Source organism: Ammospiza nelsoni, chromosome 1, assembly GCF_027579445.1.
Source record: "Ammospiza nelsoni isolate bAmmNel1 chromosome 1, bAmmNel1.pri, whole genome shotgun sequence".
Lineage (NCBI taxonomy): Eukaryota > Metazoa > Chordata > Aves > Passeriformes > Passerellidae > Ammospiza > Ammospiza nelsoni.
The window spans coordinates 83,341,083-83,365,034 of NC_080633.1; the positions used below are offsets into that span (position 1 = coordinate 83,341,083).

Genomic DNA, 23,952 nt, shown 5'->3' on the forward strand with positions numbered 1-23,952 from the left:
CAATGACAATGACAGTTCTGCACAATCATACCCTAACCCATGCCTGGCCAAGAACAACAGTCATGATGGACACAGAGTTACAAACATTTCAGAGACATGGTTAGACAAATAAGTATCACAGCCTGCAACCTGTTCTAGGGAAGTATGAACATTCAGCATATTGAGCATTCAGAAAGGTGCCAGCTTTCAGCTCCTGGTCCATGGTATTTGCTTTAGAAGTGCTGTAAAAATGCTATAAAATGTCTACACACAAAATGTGACAGTATGGACTTGGACTGCCAATTACATTCTAGAAATACTTTTGCTGAAGTCCAAATTAACTGAAAGTTGACTTTGTTAAAAAGCTGGTTTGGAATTTCAGCTACTTGTGATGGTCTAAATAGAATACAAACTGAGTACTGGAAAAAGCTGGAAATTTTCCTGAGGCACTTAGCCAAAATTAAGCTCAATTATTTTGAGGGTTACTGAATTAAAACCAAATCTAAAAAAAAAAAAAAAAATTATGTTAAGTACTATCAAAAGAACATGCAACTCTAAAACTCTAAATGCCATTCCTGTGCAGCACAGAAGCCAGTTATGCAAAGTGCTCTCCACATCACCACTGCAGATGTTTTTTTCAAAGACCCATGCCTGCTCTCGTGCAGTCTCTGTGGTACCACCCTGCAGGACAGGTTCTGCACCTGGAGCATTTATTTCCCATATAGTGTGACTTATCTGAAGTAGGGCACCACAGACTGTGGCAGTAAAAACTACACCTTCCAATCTCTTTGTCACAGCAAATAATGGAGAACTCCTCTGTTAACATCCCCCCCTTCCAGAATTTCCTGGAATTCTTTCTTTCACTACCTCTCAATTCTGTCAGAGAATCTCCTTATGTCCTCAACACAGTTCTGGATCTCCAAAGCATTATGCAACTGCACTGTTTGCACGTAATTCAATTTACTCAGGCTAAGAATCTTGTGAGACCTCAGGCCCGTATCCCTCAGCCCTCCTACCTGACTGTACCTCTACAGCAGCAACAGCCTCTTCCCAGTGCAGCTTCTGAACTCATCTGACAGACTAATGCAAGCTGAGAGCACAAGCTGAGCCAGAGCTCTGCAATACTGCAAGAAGTGTACAGTCTTACCAGGCAGAAGAGGATCTTCAATACATAGCATGGATGGTCTGTATCCATTAGTCATAACTTTCATGATTTCTTCTTTGGCAATATAGGCACCTCCATTTTTTATTCTAATACCAGTTTTCAAGTAGTTAAAATTCCTTCCATAGAGTTCAAAAAATTCTATTAGAAGCATTCCAAGGTTTTCATCAGCTCTTCTGGCATCAATTCTTGGATGTAGCTGTAACACACACCAGTTTTTGCATATAAAAAATTAGTAGTTTTCAGACCATAACACGGGGCAACAAAAAGCTCATTTAAACAGCTGAGTATTTCTTCACCTAAGATTCAACTGAATAATTCATTCTTCATGTACTTAAACCACTCTCACACAACCTAGAGGGGGCAGCACTTCAGCAGTATCTGAAAGCCAAAGAATTCTTTCATCTTTCCTCATGTAGCTTTTTGAGGATTAGGGAATTATTTTCCCTAAGTCTAAAACAAGAAATAAGTACTGCATACTAAATTATAGCCTAGTTAGTAACAAAGTAGTACCCAATTTTCCACAGCAAATCCATGCCTCAATGCTGTCAGAAAGTGGGGGGCAATCTAGTTTCCCCAGCTGAAATACAGTTTGTCTCTGTCTCTATTTATTATATTTGGTACACAATATCTATAGTAATATTGCAGTCAACATCACCAGCAACAGAATATGTAAGTTTTCCATTACCACAGCTGCTGAGAGATGCTAAGCCCATACCTCATCATACCTGTAGGAGGCTCACTGTCACAAAAATGCATTAAGAGAAGTTGTAACTTGTTTCTAACATTGTAACTTGTGACTATTTCATCACTCAAGTACAACATCTGCCAGAATTAAGCACGTCAAAACCTAACCAACATGTAAGAAAAAAAAAGAACCTGACTGTTGGATTTCATAATTTTAATAAACACTGAAATCAACTACTCTGCACATTCAGTATCAGCAGTCTGGGAAGCAAAAGACAAAAATGCATCCTGCAGATTTATGAAGCACCATTAAGATGATTCAGGTACAGGCCCTGGTGCAGAGAGCAATGCACAGCCTCTATGCCTTTCACAAGGCAACTGCTGCTGTTCCAGCTCACACAGGATAGATCCTGGATGTCTGAGAGGTTGTCCACAGGATCTTTCAAGAGTCAAGCACTCAGAGCCATAACAGTAATGCTGCACTGTGCTAGGGGCATCTGAAGAAACAGTACAATAAAAGGGCACGAGTACAGAACCCAAAATATTTTATTTAAGAACAGAGAAACAAATAAGGAACAGACTTACCTGCAGGAAACTAATTGCCATTAAAATTAGGCTGTAAGAGCTAATTCCACCAGTAAAAACTTCATTCAAATCCCTCTGAAGGAGGAACTGTTTTAATACTAAAATCAAGTAAGGTAGCAAAGAATATTTCTGCAAAGCAAAACAAGTTTTATCAATGACAATATGTCAACATTCCAAAACAAACAAAGAAGTACACAATCTCAGCAAAGATTCATCTAATACAAAAATATTTCCAGTGGTGTACTATACAGTGTTTCCACAGGAAGAACTGGAACTTGCTTTTTTTTCTTCTAGAAACAGATGAATAGACTTCAACTCTTATTTGATCAAAGACCTTACATATTAAATTTATTTCCCACCTAAACAGTAAGATTTTTATATCCTTCTTTAAATGCCAATTTCACTTACTATAGTGAAAGCTTTCACTCTAAATAGTACTTTTACTACAGAGAATTGATTTTTGACAGTTTAGCAGGACAGTATTCATTATGCAGCATCAATTAAATTCAAGGTAAGCATAACTTGAAAAGAGACTTGCTTCAGAAGCAAAGTTTAGTGCCTATCTGTATATCTAGACATGACCATAGAAGTTCTTTCACAGTGTACAGGTTTATTCAAACACCTAGCACTCAAAGGGAATACTGAATGGACACCAATAGATAATAAATTAAAATACCCATGTTTAATTAGTATTACTGAAAATAGTATTCAGCAATAAATTGTCAAGCCATACCAAAAAAGGTTGGCTAAGCATCTAGCACATCCTTGGTAAGTAGCATAACACTCAATACATGGCTGATACCTTCATGTATTCCTTGATAAATCGAGCTGCCTTCACACCAGTTTCTACATTAAAACTGATGTCAACTTTCACTTCTGTCTCCTGGTCAGTGAGTTTTATTATTGGTACCTGAAAAGATTAAGAGAAGAATATGAATCCCCAGGAACACAACACTGGTGCTGTTCCTCAGCTTACTCAAGACACGTGGATATTAGCAGTCCAAACGATTGCAACTATCAAATCTGTGTAAGAGGAGGTAACAATCCTAACCTGACTGACCACTGAATGCTTTCTAGGGAACTGATTAATGTACAATCACCTTAACCTACCACCATTCTGGTACTCTACCACAGCCATTAGCTATCTGCCTTCATAGCTGCAATAGCAGTGTTTCATATGACAACTTAATTTACTTAATGACTCATTCCAATTAATAGGAGATCTTGAAATCTCATAACCTGTGGGAACTGCATTCCTCTGACCCAGTATTGCACCATTCACTTGCTGAACTGACAGGAAACCAGCCTAGCAGAAAGTAATGCCTGTTGGTTTATCAAGATGAACTGGTTCAATGCAGAGTCAAATGAAATCCAGAAGAAATAAAGCAAAGCCATTGTAGTAATATGGCAGGAATAAATTAATATAAAATGACTGAATATGTCGTTTAGCTTCAACACCACCACTGGAAGGCAGTGCCCTACAAAATCATCTTAAAATCACAATCTAAACTTCAGCTGAAAAGATTTATTTTAAATTGACCTCTTCATATTTTTAATCTGAAATGAAAAATAAAAAAGGGCAGAAGTATAGCATCATTTTATACCAATATCAGACAAAAAAAATAGGAAGGAATAGTACAATTGTAAGCGATTTTTCTAGTGCCATTTTCCATCATTAACTGGTAATACAGATTCTGAAAATCCCAATAGTTCTCAGGTAAACCAAAGACTACCAACGCTGCTGTTATGTACTGCTACTCTAATGAAAGCCACAGGAATATTATGAACCTACAAGAGGAAGACTGTTTTAGAGACAACAAAACAGAAGCTTGCTAACAGAAGTCTGGAATACTCACCTTAGTCCCCTGAAGAAAACATCACTTGCCCAGTAATATAAAATTTTCATGCATTAAGTTTTAAACTTATTCAACATGATTCAGGCTTACAAGAAAGATGCAAGAGATAACACACATGAGTCTCACAAATAGTATATTTTGGACAGGAAAACCCAAGGTTAGGTTTGGAACACTTCACTATGCCATCAGAAACAAGTCAACCTGAAAACCGTGTTGAAAGCTAGACAGCTCTAGTTACTGGCTTAAATTCCCCTCAAAGGTCAGTGGAAAAGCATTATGCAGATAGTTAACTTATTTTATTGAATATTTTGCAAATACTAACTTTCAGATACTTACTGACAACCCAAGTAAGAAGTATGGCCTTCAGCAAGCACAGTACAGAGCGTTACCGACGGCCATACAAAAGACTGCATGCTATTGCTAAGCGTATACAGATTCTACTGAAACTTGCAGAGAGTTAAGGACAATATAATTTGCTCCAGGAACTAAGAATACTATCACCAACATCTGAAGGGTCTGAAAGTTTTTCAGTTCAGTATTCCACAGCTATTACTTACCGTAGCTTTGTCAAGTACTTTAATGGAATATGGCTCAGCCACATTGTGTTTTCTCAGTGCTTGCTCCAACAGCTGTAAAGGGGGTCGCTCCCATTTCCCAAAAACAACTAGATCAATATCACTAGACAAAAAGAACACAGCATGAAACCCAGTAAATCTAAAGCACAATATACTGCCAAAAAGTATGGTAAGATTGGCATTCTACATATTACAAATACCACGATGATACAAGTACCAAATGACCACACATGGTGATCATTTTGCACTTTGCAATATAGGTTACCGATAAGCTTCTTCTAGGAGCATTAAGCAAGACACTCCATGGTATTTTAGGACCCAAAGCAGTATTCTAGTTTTTTGCTTCCATTACTCTAATGAGTTTTTCTGAGTTCCTTTCCCTTTTACCTTTCATGCTCCCTCCCCTCTGACTTAAACAGACCAATTCCATCCATCGCCTGTCTACTCATGTTGACGGGCATTTTAATAATCCAAAGAATTTTATCAGTGATTGGTATTCACAGAAAGAAAATTTCCAGTGCTTTCCTTCTGAAAATGTAATTTATATAAAGACAACCCCATCTTCAAGGCAGAGCTACACAGGTTTCCACATCGAACTGAACCATTAAGTGATACACAATACCAAATTAAATAAGACATTTGCTCTCCAAAAAGATGGGAATGCAGTGCTGTGATGGTTCTTTTGACTTTACACAGTAACTCTGTGATAAGTGACACATTCTTAGTAATTTATCTTATTTAACAAAACAATCTTTACAAGGGAAATGCCAAACATTCAGTTTCACTGTCTGTTTAAAAAAATAGCCAAAGACTAACACAAGGAAGAAAAGGTAATTTGCCAAAGGGTCAACAAGCAGAGCAAAACAGTAAAATAATACATCAAATACAAATCTTGAAGTTCAAAAGCTCTTCCCTGTGTCACATGAAATTCAAAAGTTTTACTGAAAGTTTGACACATTTCCACAATCCATTCTAAACTCCTCTTTGAAATCTACCATTTTCTAAAAGAAGAGTAAACTATTACTTACCTAGTTGGAAGATAAAGCCCTGTACTAAAGCTGCCAAATATCTGGACCTGAAAAAACACAGCAAGAAAACATCTTGCAATTATGAATGCTCACTTCCTTTTACTTTCACAAAACTTCATACTTTTCTCCAGTTTTTAAGGACATAGTCAGTAAAAAAGCTACTTTACTATATACTCTCTGTACAAGCACACTTTCTTAGACGTGCCACTTTAGAGGAAAAAATTTGGCTTCTTTACCATGAAATAACTACCAATCCTGCTTACAAGGAATAAATTTAGGCAAGTTCTTTGCATTACTTATTTCCAGTTTGACAGACATACAAGCTTTTATCCGTTTCCTTCCCTTCTGCTCCTTCCTTTCCTTACAGGACAGCTTTACTGAAACAGTTTAAGGGAATTTTTTTCCAAATGTTTATGTTTAAAAACCAGCAAGTACCTCTAAACATATCATTCAGATAAATATGAATACTACAGATTTTACTGTCAAGAACAACTATGAAGTAGCAGCAGGTGTTTTTGTGTGGAAAAGCGGGCACAATGAAGATACATCCACAGACCACATCAAATACTTCCAGTGAGCTTCCCATCTAAAGAACTGAGATGCCCTTCCCTCTCTGATACAGAAGAGCCCAATGCACAAGCTCACTTAGTTTTTGGCCAGGCAACACAGGCCCTTTTCAGTGTTTATATCAATTTCCACAAGGTACAAAAATCTCACTATGAAGGAAAAACATGGGTGAGGATGAAGCAGATCAGCTTTACAGTATTTTTAGCTCAGTGCTGTAGCCTGAGCCCTCACTGTCTGCCATGGAAGGCTACAAAATCATCGTGGTCTGAAACATATTTCTGGTGTCTAATGCAATGCTACAGTCTTGCAATCAAAAAGGTGATGCTAGAAATACAATTCAGAATACACTCTTTTTGAACAAGCAGACTTATTCATTGGGTAACAAAGTGTGGGAAATTACACCAGTTTAGATGGCAATGTATCTCAAGGAGTGCAATTTTCCCACTACAGTGGGGCTAAAGCAATTCCTTGAATGTCAAATTCATGAAGAGTACAAAAAAAATCTGCATTTAATTGCTCTTTCATAAAATATTTTGATTTAAAAATATCCACACATTCAGGACTCCTTGCAGAAATGGATACATAGGTAGTCAGTCTCACTTTATTATTCAAAATTAAATTATACAGAGACAATCTATTTAATAAGCATTTTTTTAAGAAAGACATTACTAAAAGTATCACATTCCCAGCTCTCAAAATGAAAAAACATTCAGTAGCATTCATTAACCCAAAATCTAGGTTTAAAATTTCCCCACTTTTTAAAATAAATTTCAAATAAATTTCCAAATATTGCAAGAACTGTGATATTAACTCAATTGCCTTAAACTTGAAGAGTTCCCTGTTCATTCCTAAAAGAAAGAAAGATAACAGCCAGATTAAGTGAACCAAGCTCTACAATTTACTAGAGAAGCAAATCACAACTGAAGCTGCACTCACATCAGCGGTAGGCCAGAGATCTTTGATGACTGTTTCTATCCTTTTCACCACTTCTCTTCTCATAGCTGCTTCTTCAGGACGAGGGGACATGAAGTCATAGAAGTCAATGATTTCTTCATGTAGTCTAATGGAGAAAACAAGATCAGTTATAGTGGCAACTGAACTATTTAACTACTACCATAAATTTTGCAAGAAACAGACCATAGGCTTTATTTAATATCATCCTTTAACCAAAGAGCTCAGAACACTAGCTCTAGTAGACATTTACTGCATTTCTTACTGGCTCAGCAGTGAAGGCCAAATTCAATTCCTGATCCTTAATGATTCCTTTCTTTAGAAAACAAAGCTCAGCCTTAAAAACTACATAATGATGCAAATGTGAAGCAGCACAAGATCAACCAAAGTCTTCAAGCAGGTTTATTCTTCCAGCAGTTCTTACTTCTGTGTATGTAGCAGTTTACACAGACTGCAAACAGGCCACTGGCAATGGTGAGATTTTGCAGAGGACAATAAAAAGGACATTTGAGAATTTCTTGATGTCAAAACATACACTTTGACACTCAGGCTCTTCATCAGCCATTCATTCATATAGAAAGCGACCTTCCAACTGAACTCAAAGTGAGAAATGTTAAATATATTCTCAAGTGTAAAGTATTTTTATACCAATGTTACATGAGGAGTCCTGACACTGGAACCTTATACACCTATTAAGCCCTTTTGTTTCACATCTACCAGCCCTATAGAACTCTTGCTGCCAAATTTGAGTATTCAGGTGAATGTCATATTTGCCTTCAATGGAAAAGCATCAAGCCATGCCAAACAAAAATGCAAGTAACTACCGCTGTGACATTTTTCCAAAACATCTTTTTTGATGTTGACATATTTCTAAGACTTCTGTCTAACTCACAAAATGTATCTAGTCAACATCGTAGTGAAATCCAAATGTTGTCCTAAACCCAAAAATTAATCTATAGTTTATATACTTAGCCTTCCAAAAGCAAAATTTACTACCTCTCTAGTAGAGCTCAACTCTTCATCTGAGACTTTGCAATTCATTTTACTCAGTAACTCTCCTGCTAGCAGGTAACGTCCAAGAGACCACATGCCTAATTTTTAAGTGTCACTATTCCTTCCCATACACAAAGAGATTTTTGCAGCAAAGCTCAAAGATACTTTCAAAAAGCATAAATATTTTGAATTACTGTTTGCCCTTTCTCTTTTCTTAAACTGAGCTTGGGCCCACAACTGAACATTTAACTACACAGCAGATTTAACTAACATTTCAATTTGCTGATGAATCCAATTGATTCCAAAATTTTAGAGCAAGACAGAAAATAAAAAACTAACATGCTCTTATTTTGTTTTGTTTATAGAAAGTATGCTTTTTTCCTACTTTTCCAAGACAAAAAGACCAATGAATAAAATACTTGAATAGACCTAACAGCAGTGGGGACAGCCTAAAGACTTCCTATTCTTCTGCCTATAATAATCTGCAGTAGGCAGATAGAGGGTGAAAGCAAGAAAAGGCAAGAAAAGCAAAGGGCCAGCCATCCTTCCAAGCCTCCAGTAATTTCATCTGGCATACATTCAGGGTGAATCTCAACCTGATACCTATTAGCTCAAAGAACTTAATTCCATAGATTTTTCCAGGTCTTTTAGTCCATTTCTGCTTTGTTATTTGTGCCATTCAATGAGAATTTAAGTATGCATCAGAATCAAGAGTGCTTTATTTTGAACAACTGCCTGGTAATGATTTTATCTGATGTTTTTTCCTGGGGTAAAAAAAAAAAAAATTGTTACTGGCAGTTCACCTCAAAACACAAGACTTCTCAGGCTCTCAATCCATTTATCTCTATCCACCAGAAGTTTTCCAAGCTACTAATCCTCACAGGTTTTTGTCTCCTTTGACAAGAGGAAGCCCAAAGTTTGATCACTGCTAACCTCCTTAGGCTTGTTTTCCATTTGCACCATGTCTTCTGGCAGGTGGGCAGAAAGACACACAGAGTCAACACGTCATTCTGCCATTCAGTTCAGAACACACACCTGTTCTCATTTTGTTGTCCCTACACTTGGGAATATTGCTGCGTGAGGGTACCTGAGCTGCTCTTTAAAAGAAACCATAATGAAGGAGCTTCAAAGTGTTTTCTGAACAAAACTATCAACATAGAGCCCACTCACTGTGTGCATTCAGCCTGAATTATTTTTCTTCAGTCATGATTCTATATTTACTAGAATTTAATTTTACCCACAATTTTGTAATCTAATGAACAATGAACTCCCACCATGTCTGTCTGCAGTCAGCTCTAGCTTTCTATTATCCTTTTTATCCTTTTCTCACTCGTTTTTTCCCTCCAGGTATTTATGAACGTATCAAGCAACAGTCTTGACTACTTCTATTTATAACTTTCCCTTATTATAAAGTAAAGAAATTTATTCTTTCCTTTGGTTATTTCTAAGAGCTAACCCAGCAAACCTGTAAATGTTTGGTTTTTACAAAGTCTTCAAAAAGAATCTTAAACATTCTTCTGAAAAAAGAAAATCCAGAAGTTATGTTATCAAACGGAACACAGGAATATGGATTAACAATAAATCCTTCAAGAAAATGAGACCTGTGAGACACAACTACCTTAATCAAAACATGTACTAGACCCTTTCTTTATGTTTGGTCATGCAAGAAGTTCTGGGTTTTTATGGTATCAGCCCTATCCAACCACTCCAGGAGATCTAGACATTTCTGGGGAAAAAATGCATTTACAGTAGCCATCCTGTATTAGGGAAAACAATAAAAGGGGAACCACCTCCATCACAACCTCTACCACACACAGCGCAGCCTTTCAAAAGCAGCCCCAGTGCATCAGTGGGCTCAGGAAAACAGCCAACCCACAATTACTCTCAACTTTGATGCCCCACTGAGCCTCTCTTCCAATGATTAACACAGTCGCAGTTGTTAATCACGTTATGAAAGACTCAGAAGAGTATCACTCATCACTAGTCTACATGTCCTTCCCTCATCTGCTCTTTAATATCAAGTCAGGTTCATATTTTCTACTTCACACTGGCAAGGCAGTACTTGGTTTAACGCTTCAATTTGCACAGGACAACAGCAGAAGTCTAGATGGCAAAGCTCATTTAGAGTTCAAGCCACACTCATGGCTAATTCCCCTGAACTTCTTTGGCACATACCACAAGACAGAGGTGTATAACCAGTCTTATTCTGCTGACTCGATTTAAACTCTTAGTGAAATTTAAAATTGCAGGCAACCCTGGAGTCAAAGCTTTCTTAAGTCTCTGAAGTCCTTCTCTGACAGAAAGCAATTAGTTCACTTAGTTCTTACTACATGGACTGTGTTCCCCCTGGTGCCCTTTCACGTCTCTCTCTGAGCCCTACTGACTCTGGCAAGTTTCTTGCTTTTGATGTGCAAGACTTCCAGTTCTTAATGCATGTGGCAAACCAGTTCTTAACCCTCTGACTTAAAAGACTTCTATTTTGCTTGCTCTTTCTAGTTTTCCTTAATTCAACAGTTTCTAAAAGATCATCTTCTTGGTCTATGTCTTTCTGGATAAGAATCAATGCTATACTCACAGTCGCATAAGGCAGTACAACCACTGTGGCATTTTATCTTCTGGTTTACACCTGAAGAAGCTTCTCAAAACAGAGATGCTTTTCTAAAACTTAATGTTACAGGAGTTTGCATTTTGTAAACATCTTAGCTCAGACAAAGTTATTGGAACACTGTCACAAAAAAACCTGCAACTCTCATGTATATAAAACAAGATCCTGTATGCTGTTCAAGACTAATCCCAGTATAGCTTCTCACTAGCTGAAAGAATAATGCAGTGTCTGAAAAAAACAGATAACCATGGAACAGTCAGCCAGCCAATACAGGGACAGCTTTTACTTAAGTATGTTGTCCACGTACCCTCTATGATTTTCATAAGTACTTTTTAAGTCAGGACTGTGACATTATTTTAACCATTAGGGACACAATTTCCATCTGCAGCACATAAGGTACATGCAGACACAAGTAACATCCTAACTCCTCTTCTTTTCATGGAACTTCCCTTAACATATATAAAATCAGTCTTCTCAACTTCCTTCAGGCTTTTTAAAGAATTTGGATTCCCAACAGCATCACAGCACCCAGCAATCTCCTGTAACATTTTAAGATGCCCATTGTATTGCCTCACTAGCAAAGGCAGGCCTTTTAATCAACTTTTTCACAAGACAGCTTTACTGTATTTATAGAAATACTGGGAAAGAAACTTGTTGGTAAGCTATAACTGTACTCTTACTTAATATAAGATGGGAAAGATTAGAACACAGGAATGAAAAAGAGAAGCTACTTGTACTTGCTAGATTATTCAGGTTGCTAATTTTAACAGCCTGAAGGAACCTACCATTCACTGATGTTAGTACTGCTAAGCACAGCAAGCATCTGCTGCTTACAGGCTGAACTACTGCAACAAAATTAACATCTTCTGTTTATCAAAAAATTATCCCTTCTACTGTTTAAGGAAAGGCAGCCACTCTTCTAGCCTCCAGGTTAAAATAACACTCAGGTGACATTCTCAGATTTTTGCAATGGTTTTCCTCAAAGACGGGTTTCTGTGAAAGGAGATCATCCATTTTACTCATTTACTGCAAACATATTATACATAAGATTGACTTATTACTTCAAGGACTAACTTCAGTGCAGTGAAACAAAATTCTCAAACATCATAAAGAAACTAGAAGGTAAATTAAAACCTACAGAGATTTTGTTCCCTCAAGTAAGCATCTGGTTCCTTTTTCAACATGATTACACTACTAAGCACATTAATTTATTCTAAAGGAACAGTACAACATGATTGCATCTTTTATGTGGAATAATTAACACTTTTTAAAAACATAATCTTTACTGAGTATTTTTCTAGCTGAAGGCTAACACATCATCCAAGTATCCTTATCAAAGGAAATAACAGATGCCACAGTTAAAGCATGGGGATCTAATAGTAGGGATGTGTAGAAAATGGAGGCAAGGAAATGGGGAGGTTTACACAGCATCTCAAAAGAATCTCTGAAATAAAGGTTACAAGTCATAGAATACATTCCTTCAATGAAGCAGGAACTCCAAAACATGCATGACTTCACTGTCTCAAGACTAAATGATGACATGCACGTCAGTCACTGCACATATTTTGGAAATCTGTTGAACTGTACCTTCACCTATGACTAGGGCAAAGCACAATTGCATTATCATGGAAATGCAGGTGAAATCTCACACTACCACAATCAAATGCATTACACTACCACAATCAAATGCATTCAATAGTTGAAATCAGTCAATCAGTCTTACAGTCTAAAACTACAGAACATGGTTCAGTGAAATAAAGGAGGAGATACATAACAAGATTATATACATACATATATATATATATACACACACACATGGAGAGTGAGTGTGTGAAAGCAAGGATGCATTCTGAGACAGACTTCTCCCAGTATGATCTAAGATTAAGACATCTGCAAAAGGGGCTAAAATACAGCTATGACCAAGAAGAGATGAACTACAATCCTTCCCATTCCCACTCAACACCCATCAGATGCCTTTACCTTTGTATACTAGTCCTCCTCAACAGCAGTAAGGCTCAGGCAGCTCTACTACTACTCCTGTTCTAAGCTTAAAGATGAGAGAAAGTATGAAAACACAGTGCTACATTCACAGACCGTACTGCTGCACCAAATCAGTCTCATACCACTACATTATTCAGACAGCAATTACCTTTGTCACAGTAATTGAATGGAAGGCAGCAAATTACAATGACTGGCAGAATAAAAAAAAAAAATCCCAACTATATAGTACTTATGAATCTGAGCTCTGAAATATTTTACAGACAGGTAAACACCAAACTCAAGAATTGAGCTTGCTTTGCTAGTTACAAAGGAGAGACAGGAAGAAAAAAGTAACCACAGAACAAATATACTGTACATTTTCCACAAGAGATCATATTGTTCTTATTTCCTCTCTAAGCTTTCTCTTTGCCCCAGAGTCATGCAAGTCAGAGCTCATCCTAACCTCAGACCAGGTTTCTTGCTAATTTGATTTTACCTCTTAAAAACACCTTGACAGTTGATGCACCCAAGAAACTAAGTTTGTTGGATTGATTTATACTGCATATGTCCAGACATAAGTAACAATATGTCTGCATTTTGAAGAAAATCAGAAACTAAAGTATTTTTGGAAACTATATCAATCCAATAAAACTCAACCTTATTAATGGCTGGATGGGCTCTGAAAAATCTGCATCACAAAAAAAATTACAAATAAGCAGATGCACATCTCCAATTCAATACATGGCAATGTAGATCTGCTACATAAGCTTCTGAAGTGCATTACTCCTGACTTGGACTGATGGACCTCCCTACAGCACCAAGAAAACATCACAATCATTTTGTTGCACCAGTGAAGGAGAATGCCATATATTAAACCTTGGGACTGAATCAGCAAGCTTGCTATGCCAATAAATAGAACCACTAAACCCTGAATTTCCTGTCTTAATACCATTCTTTTCCAAATGCTCAAAGATAGCAAGCGATTAACATCCCAGACAAGTCAGACTGCAACAGCAGAAACATATTTGTGATGAGAGACTAATTTAGCCCATGTAGATCAGGTATTCATTACATCAGGTTAGCCACTGAAGCACTAAAGACAAGCAACCCTTAATGTAATTCTGAGCAGCAGACTCAACTCAAAATGCACCCATCAAAGCACTACTGGCAACAAACCCTTCACATTCAAAGTCAGCATCTCTGCAAGGCAAAAAAAGCTAGAAAAGTCCTTTCTGGATTTAAGTACTGCTGCAGTTTGCCATATAACAGAGGAAGCTCCTTCAAAATCATAACCAAAAGAACAATGTGTTTCAGTCTTCTAAAGATATCACTGGTTGTTTAGTCTGCATCACTAATCAGATTTTGGGGGAAAAAGAAGAGCTTTTACTTTTTGTCATAGGATTCCATCAGAAGATGTCTTCAAAAATCCTGAAGTCATGTACAAAGCAAGAAAAGAGGATTGGAAGATTAAGGATATCAACAACGATTATGAGGAACAACTTAACAAGATGCAAAGCTATGACTAAGAAAGGCTAAACTAGTTCAAGAGCCCAAAACCCTGCTTCTGTTAAGTGAATTAAGTTATCAGTACAGAGAAATTTAAGGGATCCAAATGCATGATATGTAGAAAAGTCAGTGGTTAATTTTTTTTTAATTCCTCAGAGACTTCCCTGATCCACAACTATGAAGGAAGAACTTGTTCCAAACTTTTTAATAGAAAATACTTCACAGCAAAACCTATTCCTGATAATTCAGCATTCACCAAATGTCACACATACTCAATACAGCATTTGTACCAGAACAATAAGTAATCTATCTTTTTTAATTTAAAAGGATTAGCTTTGACATTCAAAATAGTCAAAGTGGCCTAAAGCAGAATCAATGCAATAAATAAATAGCTATGACTATATCAAGATGCTAATATAACCATCATGAATGGAAGCAGTGTCTTAAAAAAAAAAAAAACAACATTCAGAGCTACTTGGAAGAATCAGAGAATCACAAAGGAAAATCTATCAATTTTTTTGGATTTCCAAATGGCATTTAACATGCAGCCTTACGCAGGCTTATGAAGAAATTAAGCTGACATGGGATGAGGGGAAAGACCCTTCATAGAGATAAAGAAATGTTTTAACCAGGAAACAAGCAACTGGAACTCTTAGCTTCCATATTAAAGGAAGATCACAGGTGAAGCCTCCAAGCACAAAAACATCAGACAAGTCCCATGTCAGTAAAAAGGAGACAGAGTACAAGATAGAACAAGATAGCCCAAGATGCAGGAAAACTGTAACACTATCATACACGGGTATGGTTCATATGAGTCCCAAAGATAAAGCAGGGACTGAAAAGCATACAGCAGAGATAAACATCTAGAGGCAGGAAACAGTTTCAATACAAGAAATAATTTAACAAACTAGAAAACAAACAACTCCTCCTTTTTCAAGTCCCCTGCAAAAAGCACTCATGGTCTGCCTCTGTAATGCACAGACCTGCAACTGGCAGGCACTACTACCCTAGTGACAGCCTCAGGATAAAAAAAAAATAAAAATCATTACATAATGCATGGCTTTACTGAGGAACATCTTCCCACAGGTCATTGCTAATCCCAGATCATAAAAGATCAAGGCAAGACACATTCATACATAAAATCTACAATAAGCATAACAATGCATTGCCTATAACCCAGGTAGTCCAAGAACCACTAATAATCTAAAGCTGGGAGATGCTTCCAGAAAATATCACCACAAGCTCATGCATATATATTCCTTCCCCAATATTTGGCATTGGCCTCTAAGGGTCCCACCCAGAATAGCTGTTGATGTTCTTAGTGCCAGCTGTCACTACTGCCAAAGCCTAACAACTGGCAAAAACACCATGAAGCTGATGCCAGGATTAAACTGCTCCAATATGTCCCATTCTCCTTTACACCCAGATGTGAGCACCTGTCATACAAGGCCTTCTCATGTTTTACTAGTGTAGCTCAGCCTTTCTGACCTCTAGCACCTCTGGTGACTCTGGAGCCTACTGCTGCCAAAACATTCCTTTCATTCCACTCCCCACAGCAGCAGCCTCTAACTCTGCACTAGGTACCCACTTTGCAGGGAAATTTTGTGCTTTACCAAGGCAACTTACTTGACCACAGGAAAAAAGAGATGTTCTGTTCTGGACAATTCATCCAGCAGCTACCCTGGAACTTCCCTTCATACCAAGCTTCAGGCACGAAAACAATCTATTTAACTACATCCTGATGCTCTCTCCAGAAATTTACTATGACTAACAGGCAACTACTTCCACACTTCTCCTTGCATACACTCCAGCATATACCGCCTACTTCTACCCTGACCATATAATCAAGCAAAACAAGAACTGAGTGTAACATGCCAGCATGACCTGCCTCCTACATCAACACTTCCACTCAGGTGTCCACCTAGCACCACAGGCAGCAGACACCAAGGACTGGACAGCAGTGTGGTGAAGCACAGCCCACTGTGCTGATTCTTTACTAGAAGGTGTTGGAGCAAGACCGCACTGTTAAGCGAGGGAGAAGTTAAGAATAACCATCCTTGGGAGGCCCCTAAAGCCCCTACAAGTGCTGGACATCTCACTCCAGACAGTAAAGGCTTCAGAGCATTTCCAAAGTCTACATTCTTTCAGCTCAAAATACAAGAAAACAAAATTTGCAGAAGGGGCTGACAGTGTGGCATGCCCACACATTAATTTGTATCTGACAGCTCTGACAGCAGGGTAATAAGAAGAAAGGGTTGACAAACATGCAACCACAGCTATGCACAGTCCTGAATACAATGGATTTTGAACAGTGCACTGCACTAAACTGAAATTAAATTTATCTCAGTTCAAGTTCTGAAATATATCAAAAAAATGCAAAAAACCTGTGTAAGACTGGAATTAGAAATGCTGCATACAGGTGAAGAAATAAAGAATAATAAATGATCTGATATAAGCTTAGCATAGAGGCACATCACCATATCTCTAGACATCACTTTTTGTGCTTGGTATTGTTCAGCTGCAAACTGGTGAACACTGAAACAAGCCTTCTGTAGCAGCACTGCCATAAGCTTACCTTGCTTATGAGACCTCTCCCCAAGTACCTGCTGTAGTCATTAGGGAATGCTGCCCTGAATCCTCCTTCAGCATAAGGAAATGTGGAGGTCTTGGTGCTCTTGTACTCTACGGCAGAACTTGTCTGTCATTATCGAGAGAGAGTTAAAGACAACAGCTACACAGAGGGGAAAATGAATGCAGGAAGTCATCAGACACTGTGCAGCACCAATTAGCCCAGGCAGAACACCATTCCAATGTATCATAACAGTTCTGGTACCCAAACTAATCCTCAACAAGCCAGTTCTGCTGTTTCTGCACAGCATTGTAATGTGCCAAGCAGATATGCCAGGTACTTCAGCACTCATTTCATTCAACATCTACAATTAGACTGAACACTTAGTTGAAAGTATTAAGCAGTACAGACCCATATCGTTAAAAATGCTTTAATTTTTTACTTACTTTGTTAAATTCATATTAAGAAATAAAATCATTAAATCTGATGTAATTTTATACTATTCACAAGCTATTAGCTGCATCTTCAGAGAAAGCACTCCATTAGCTGTGCATCCAAACAAAAGCAGAAGAAGCCTTAGCAAAAAGTTTAGAATAGCTTGATGCCCTCTTTTGAAGTAATATCTGAGCACTTCTAAACTCTCTGGATGCTTAAATTACTCAGATATATTTAAGATACTGACTTTACAGAAACAGAAGGTATTTGCTGAGAAAAGAACGCACACCCTAAGAGGCTAGATGTAGTTTTACACAAGAGGATACTTTACAGTACCAAGAAACAACATGAACTTCTGAATATCAGTCACAACAGCTTGAATTAACCTCATAATATGAAAGGATTCTTCTCTGCCTTGCATCTGAAACCAATCATTTTGTCATCTAAACTAAACTAAACCCAGGCACATAGGAATTTACACTGCTGCTATATTAATCACTCTGTTGAAGCAATGGAATAAATATGGCTTCAATCCCCTCACTCCTTACCTTCCCAAATTCTGTTAAAAGCATGACAATCTAGGGCATCCAAAAGAACAGCTATAGGATGAAATCTAATCAAACATAGCTTTTCCCACTTGTGCTTTATGGGAAAAATTTCCTTTGCAAAGACTGTCATGCTGCTATCAAAGTGGTGAAAGCATGAAGCCACTGGAAAAAATGAATTATGTACATAAAACAGAGGAAAACACAGCTTTTATACAGTATTCCTAAACATCACCACATCTACCATCACAAAGCCACTGACCACGAGCAGTGTGAATAAAACAATGACTTGCAGTGCCACAGACCATCCTCAGCTCTGAATGAGAAAGCAGGAGAGCACAGTACTGCTCAAAAGCACACAACTCATCAGAAGTAGGACTGCAGCCTGGGAGAGGGCTAGCAGAAATTGCCCTGCTTACTCTGTTACCAGAAGACAATACAGTAACACTGTGAGCCACTGCGTATCACTCGGAAATTTCAGCATGCCGCAGAAAAGCACTGTTTTAGGAACAGGATTCACAGCAGAATCTTGTCTTGCTCCACCACTCAGGTACAGGGTAAGCATAAAAGCACCTATGATCAAGTCCTTCCTCCTCTAATCAATGCCCAAACCAGACTGCAGCTGAAGATTTTCAGGACCACATTTTTCAACAGTTGCCTATAGCAGGATGGCAACACTGAAGATGCTCTGTCAACAGATGACTAGTTACCAAAGAGATACTTCAGGACCCGGCTGACAGTTCCAGGGAACAGCAGGCAACTAAAGGAACATAAGGGATCCACAAGAAACTCCTGCAGGGATCTGTCCCATCCCAGCCTTTTCAGTGCATTTTCACTGAATTGCCAAATAACACACCAGCCAGGCTTCAGGAGAAAGTTAAGCTCACCACTAAACAGGAATTACTGCAGAATATAGATACCTAAATCCATCCATGAAAATATTCTTATTTCAATCATGCAAGCACTTAATAAAAAATTACTAACACTAAAGAGGAAATTGTATAAGAATGTAGACTTGTTCAAGATTCACCTTGGGTAACAGAACTCAAATTTAAGGCAGAAACTGCTTGTCATATTTAGGTCTATGGTTTCAAGATTCATGCTCTCCTTCAGTACTAGTTAGTTCCCTACTACTTTAAGGAATGCTCTGGAACTACAGGATCACACATGCTGCAGTTACTGGTATTACTGGTATCCCACTGCCAGAATCAGGTCCCACTTTTGTAACAGAGATCCTTGACAGAAGATCAGGAAACACAGCTTCCACTTTCAAAGATATTTAGCAAAAACCTTGTCATTAACACATCAGCAAAAGAACTACCTACATTATAGAAGTGAACAGCACAACTGAATCTCAGCTAAACAATTTCCTTACATGTGGATTCTCTAGAAACTCATACTTGAAGAGTGGCATGGCCACTATTACACAAAAGGTGAAAGAAAACAGGACAGAAGATTAAAAATATAAGTTATGTGAACAGCGTAGGTGCTGCTGCCTAACAGCTACAGGACAGAACTTGCAACACTTGGATTTGATTCACAGGTTTGCCATTTGCCATAAACCTGCTGGATGAACTCAGGCTGCTCCTTCCTCCACCTGCCTGGAGATATGCCTGACTTACACTGAGATCACTTAAATTAAAAAGTTACCACATCTCTATAAAAACAAACAAAAAAAACTTCACACTATTTTAAAGATACTATTGGAACTTGAGACATACAAATGTCTTAGTATAGGACTCAAAGCTCCTAGTGCAAGACACCTCTTAAAGATTGACATTCTAGCTTTCTGTAAGAAATTTGAATTTTTAGTGTCAGTCCTGAATGAAAAAGCAGTAGTTACAAGTCTTGTCCTCCCCCTCTTGAGGTTATGGTTTGCAAAAATATAACTTTAAAAATGTATTTAAATACTTCTTTATAACTTTTAACATACTCAGCACCTGACTACTACACAAAAGAAAAAAGGAAGCCACTGTCCTTAAGTTAAATCTCTCACTTAAAAACCTCCAGTTCATACCCTGTTATCTTTAGCTATTTCCCCTCTACAAATATAAACTGCCTTTATTCCACAGGCATCCAAGGGTCTTGATGTTAGGATGTTCCAAGAAACTATTTTTGAAGTGACATCAGAAATCTGCTACAGTCAGTCAACGCAGCTAACACTTTTTCCAAGAATAAAATAACCTTTAGAAAGTAACATTTCCCCTTGATTGAATGAAATTTGACAAGTAAAATACAGCAGTCTCATCAAGCATCCCAGACAGGCTTTGTTCAATTTTAGTCCCTTCTCCATGCCAATCAGATCAAACTGAACACTCGGCTTTACTAACTACCCATTCATACGAGAAAGGTATGGCTTACCAGATAGGGTAAGCTTCATAAAAACGTTCTCTTCAAAAAGACAAGATCTCTGTACAGCTATTGGCTGACTCAATTTATCCTAGAGCTAAAACACACTTGAGAGAAATGTTCTAAGACTACACTGACTTTCATGTCTATCTCAGACAGAACTCGGCACCTCCCTTTCATGTGATGTTGCTAACACTCCCCAAGCTAACCAGCTTTCTGCAGCTTAAGGAGAGGCATTTAAAAATTAACACAAAGGTTTTGAGTCTCTCTGAACGGAAGCCTTCCACTTCCCCCTTACAATCTGAATTGAGACCTGGTAGCTCTGACAAGCATCCTGCACACATCCTTGCTTTAATTATTGTAGGTGACCTCTGATAAATGGCCTGACAACTTCACCTCTCAGTCTATTCCAAAGTAAGGCCTAACCCCTTGCATCTACGCGTTCCCTCGCAGTGCATGAATCGCTGCTTCGGCCAAGAACCACCCAGCCGGCACAGATCAAGGTGATTCATAAAAGGGCACGGGTTTGCGCCCCGCCATCCCCTGCCATCGGCCTCCCTGCCGCGGCCGGCTCCAGAGGAGTTCGTGTGATCCCACCCCACCGCCCCCCTTCCCTCTGGGGCCGCAGGAAGGAGGCGGCCGAGGCCCCGCTTCCCTCCGTGGCCGCAGCAGCCCCCAGGCCCGGCTGCTCACCCCTGCACGCCCGGGCTGTATTTCCTGGTCTTCCAGGGGGTGCCGGGGCTCTGCAGCGCTGGTTGAGGCGGCTGCCGCTGCTGGTGGGGGGAGTTGTTGACGGCGACGCCGCGGCTGCCGGAGAGCAGGTAATTCATGCCATAGGTGCTGGCTTTATTCTCCCGTTTCCTGCGGCCCGGGTGGTACTGGTGCTGCTGGGGAGACGCCGGGGGCGGGTGCGGGCTGCGCGCCAGGTGCGGCGGCTGGTGGTGCCCATTCACAGCGTTCACTTTGTTCTCGTGGAAGTTAAAAAACTCGCCGGGTCCAGCCCCGCTGCCCAGCAGCCCGGGAGGAGCCACCGCCACCGCCCGGGGGCCGCCGGAGGAAGAGGAGGAGCCGCCGCCTCCGCCACCGCTGCACGATCCCGAGGAGGAGAAGCCGGGGCTCTCGGTGCCGGACTCCACCGACGAGCAGGAGGACGAGGAAGACACGGAAGGCGACTTCTGCAGCCGCCGCCCTCCCTCGCCGCCGCCGTTCACCGCCGCGGGGCCGCCGGGGACAGCGGGCACCAGTCCGGTCAACAGGGCCGGCGGAGAAGGCGAAGGCGACGGCGGCGAGGAAGAGGAGCAGCAGGCGCCGGGCGCCCCGAGCCGCACGCAGCCGTGCCCGCGGGGCGGAGAGGCGGCAGAGTCCAGCGCCGGGGAGTTGAGGCAGAGGTAGTGCGGGAAGCTGGCGCCGCCCCGGCCCCCCACGCCCTGCGAGGTCTCCCAGATCTGCATCCACAGCGCATTCGCGGGTCCTTTCTGCTCGGGCTGGATCCAGGCCACGCGGGGATCCATCCACGCCCGCCCGCCGCCGCCGTCCCTCACTGCCCGGCCAGAGCTCCGCGCCGCCGCCCGCTCACCGCCCGCTCCCTCGCTCGCTCGGCCCGGCAGCGGCGCTAGGAGCGGCCCGGCAGCAGCGGCATGTGTCGCGGGGAGGAGGGAGCGAGCGAGGGCGGCAGGGCGGCCGGAGGCAGAGACGTGCGAGGCGAGCGCGGCTCGGGAGGAAGCGAAGGCGGCGCAAACTGTACCCGGCGCTGCCCGGAGCGCTCCGCTCGCCGTTCCAATGTGGCGTGTCCCCCTCGCCAGGGCCAGAACCGGCACTGCGCATGTCCCGCAGATTTTAAACCTCCACCGGAGACGGCCGCCCTGGCAACCGCACATGCGCGGGAAGCGGGAGGGAGACGGGAGCTGGGAATGCTCCCCCGCCTCGCGCGCGCCCGCCCGCCCGCGCCGGCGCGGAGCGCGCGGCCGTGCCTCAGCCCCGGCGGGCGGGCGGGCGGGCGGAGCCGCGGCGGTGCCCGCTGCTCAGAGACTGCCAAAGTCGCGGGATGGGTCCGGCTGGAAGGGACCACCACAGTGCTCCAGCGTCCCTGCTCAAGCAGAAGCGTCACAGAGCAGGTGGCACGCGATTGCGTCCGGACGGTTCTTGAAAATCTCCAGTGAGGGAGACTAGAAAACCTTTCTGGGCAATCTGTTCCGGTGTGTGGTCACTCACACAGGAAAGAGGTTCTTCCTCATGTTTAGGTAGAACTTCTTTTGCATCAGTTGCTGCCCTTTGCTTCTTGTCTTATGGCTTGGCACCGCCAAGAAGAGCCTGGCTCCATCCTCTCGACAACTTTCCTTCAGATACTTACAGACATTCATGAGGTTCCCTCTCACTTGTCTTCCCTTCATCTCCGTGAGCGGCTGGCACAGCTGCAGCCCTGCCTCCGTGTTGGTTTCTCACAAATACTGCATTGTCTGACCCCTCCATGACACAGCTCATCCCTCTGGAGAAGTGTAGCCCAGTTCCCACAAAAATAAAAGGGTGGATTTTGAGGAGGAATTCAGGGGAGAAGCAAGTGCAGGCTGACCTCCTTTGGGGAGGCTGCGCAGCAGAGGGTGTGGGGCTGGGCAGGGCCACTCTGCTCCCTGAGGGAAAGGGGAGGCCTGGGTGAGGGGTCCAGGCAGGGCCATGCAGTTCGTTACCAAGGGAAGGGTTTCCTTGGATTGGTAGCACCAAGAAAGCACCACATTTCCACTGGGTACTTCAGTTTTTATTGGGCTTGAGTCCAGGACTGTGGACAGGACAGGGAGACAGTGCCAGTTCCAAGGGGTGTCTCTAAGGGATGGGTTTCACGTGCAGTGATCACTAAGTAAAATGGACGCTACTATTGGAACGGGATCAGACACAGACGTGCTGTGATCTGAAGACTGGCTTTAAGAGCCAGTGTCCCAGAATGATGTCCGTAATGGTTCTCTTTCTGATCCAATCTAATTCTTTTCTATTTCCATGAGCAGCTTCAGCGTGCATATGGATAAAGTGTCCTCTCGTGAGGCACCTCCAGAAACTCCAGCAGTCTAGGACTCCCCAGACCATTCAATAGAGCCCTTAACGAGGCTGCAGAACAGCACGGAGAAGAGTTGTCTGTGCATAAAGCCAAATACTATCAGGGAATTGTAGTTAGAACAGCCCTCCAATGCAGCTGCACAGTGCTTCTTGAATGAACTAGCTGCTGCAGAAGGTGAGAAAAGGAGAGGTCCTGCTCTCTATAATCCTGCTAATTCCTTTCCCTGCTGCCTTGCACAATCCCTGATATTGATCAGTGAGCCAATTTAACTTTTTAATTCAGAGGAGACCACACTTGGAAGAAAAGTAATAGTTTTCAGCAGTTCATTTTGAATTAGCTTACTTTGTGGTCAGAGCTGGCACTAAGGAGGGGGTGGAGAGAGGATGAGAGAACAAGACTGTCACTTGTTAGCAGAAGATAGTTGTGCATGATGCAGTTGTATTCTCAAACTATGCCCTTAGAGTTCAGAGCAAAGAAAACTGATATGAGGGTGACAGCCTAATATTTATTACTGGAAGTCATTCAGAAAAAGCA

At 41.1% G+C, this 23,952-nt stretch overlaps 1 protein-coding gene across 2 annotated transcripts in view; it reads right to left on the minus strand.

The window, feature by feature from the left end:
* TENT4A (terminal nucleotidyltransferase 4A) overlaps window positions 1-21,883 on the minus strand; it is a 57,674-nt gene extending 35,791 nt beyond the window's left edge. For both annotated transcript variants that reach the window (XM_059486012.1, XM_059486002.1), the window contains exons 1-7: window positions 21,066-21,883; window positions 7,376-7,499; window positions 5,873-5,919; window positions 4,827-4,947; window positions 3,216-3,323; window positions 2,414-2,542; window positions 1,127-1,340 (exon numbers count right to left, since the gene is read on the minus strand). In XM_059486012.1, coding sequence (XP_059341995.1) covers window positions 1,127-1,340; window positions 2,414-2,542; window positions 3,216-3,323; window positions 4,827-4,947; window positions 5,873-5,919; window positions 7,376-7,499; window positions 21,066-21,883 — 1,561 coding nt within the window. The remainder of the gene's footprint in view (window positions 1-1,126; window positions 1,341-2,413; window positions 2,543-3,215; window positions 3,324-4,826; window positions 4,948-5,872; window positions 5,920-7,375; window positions 7,500-21,065) is intronic.
* Window positions 21,884-23,952: the final 2,069 nt, after the last annotated feature.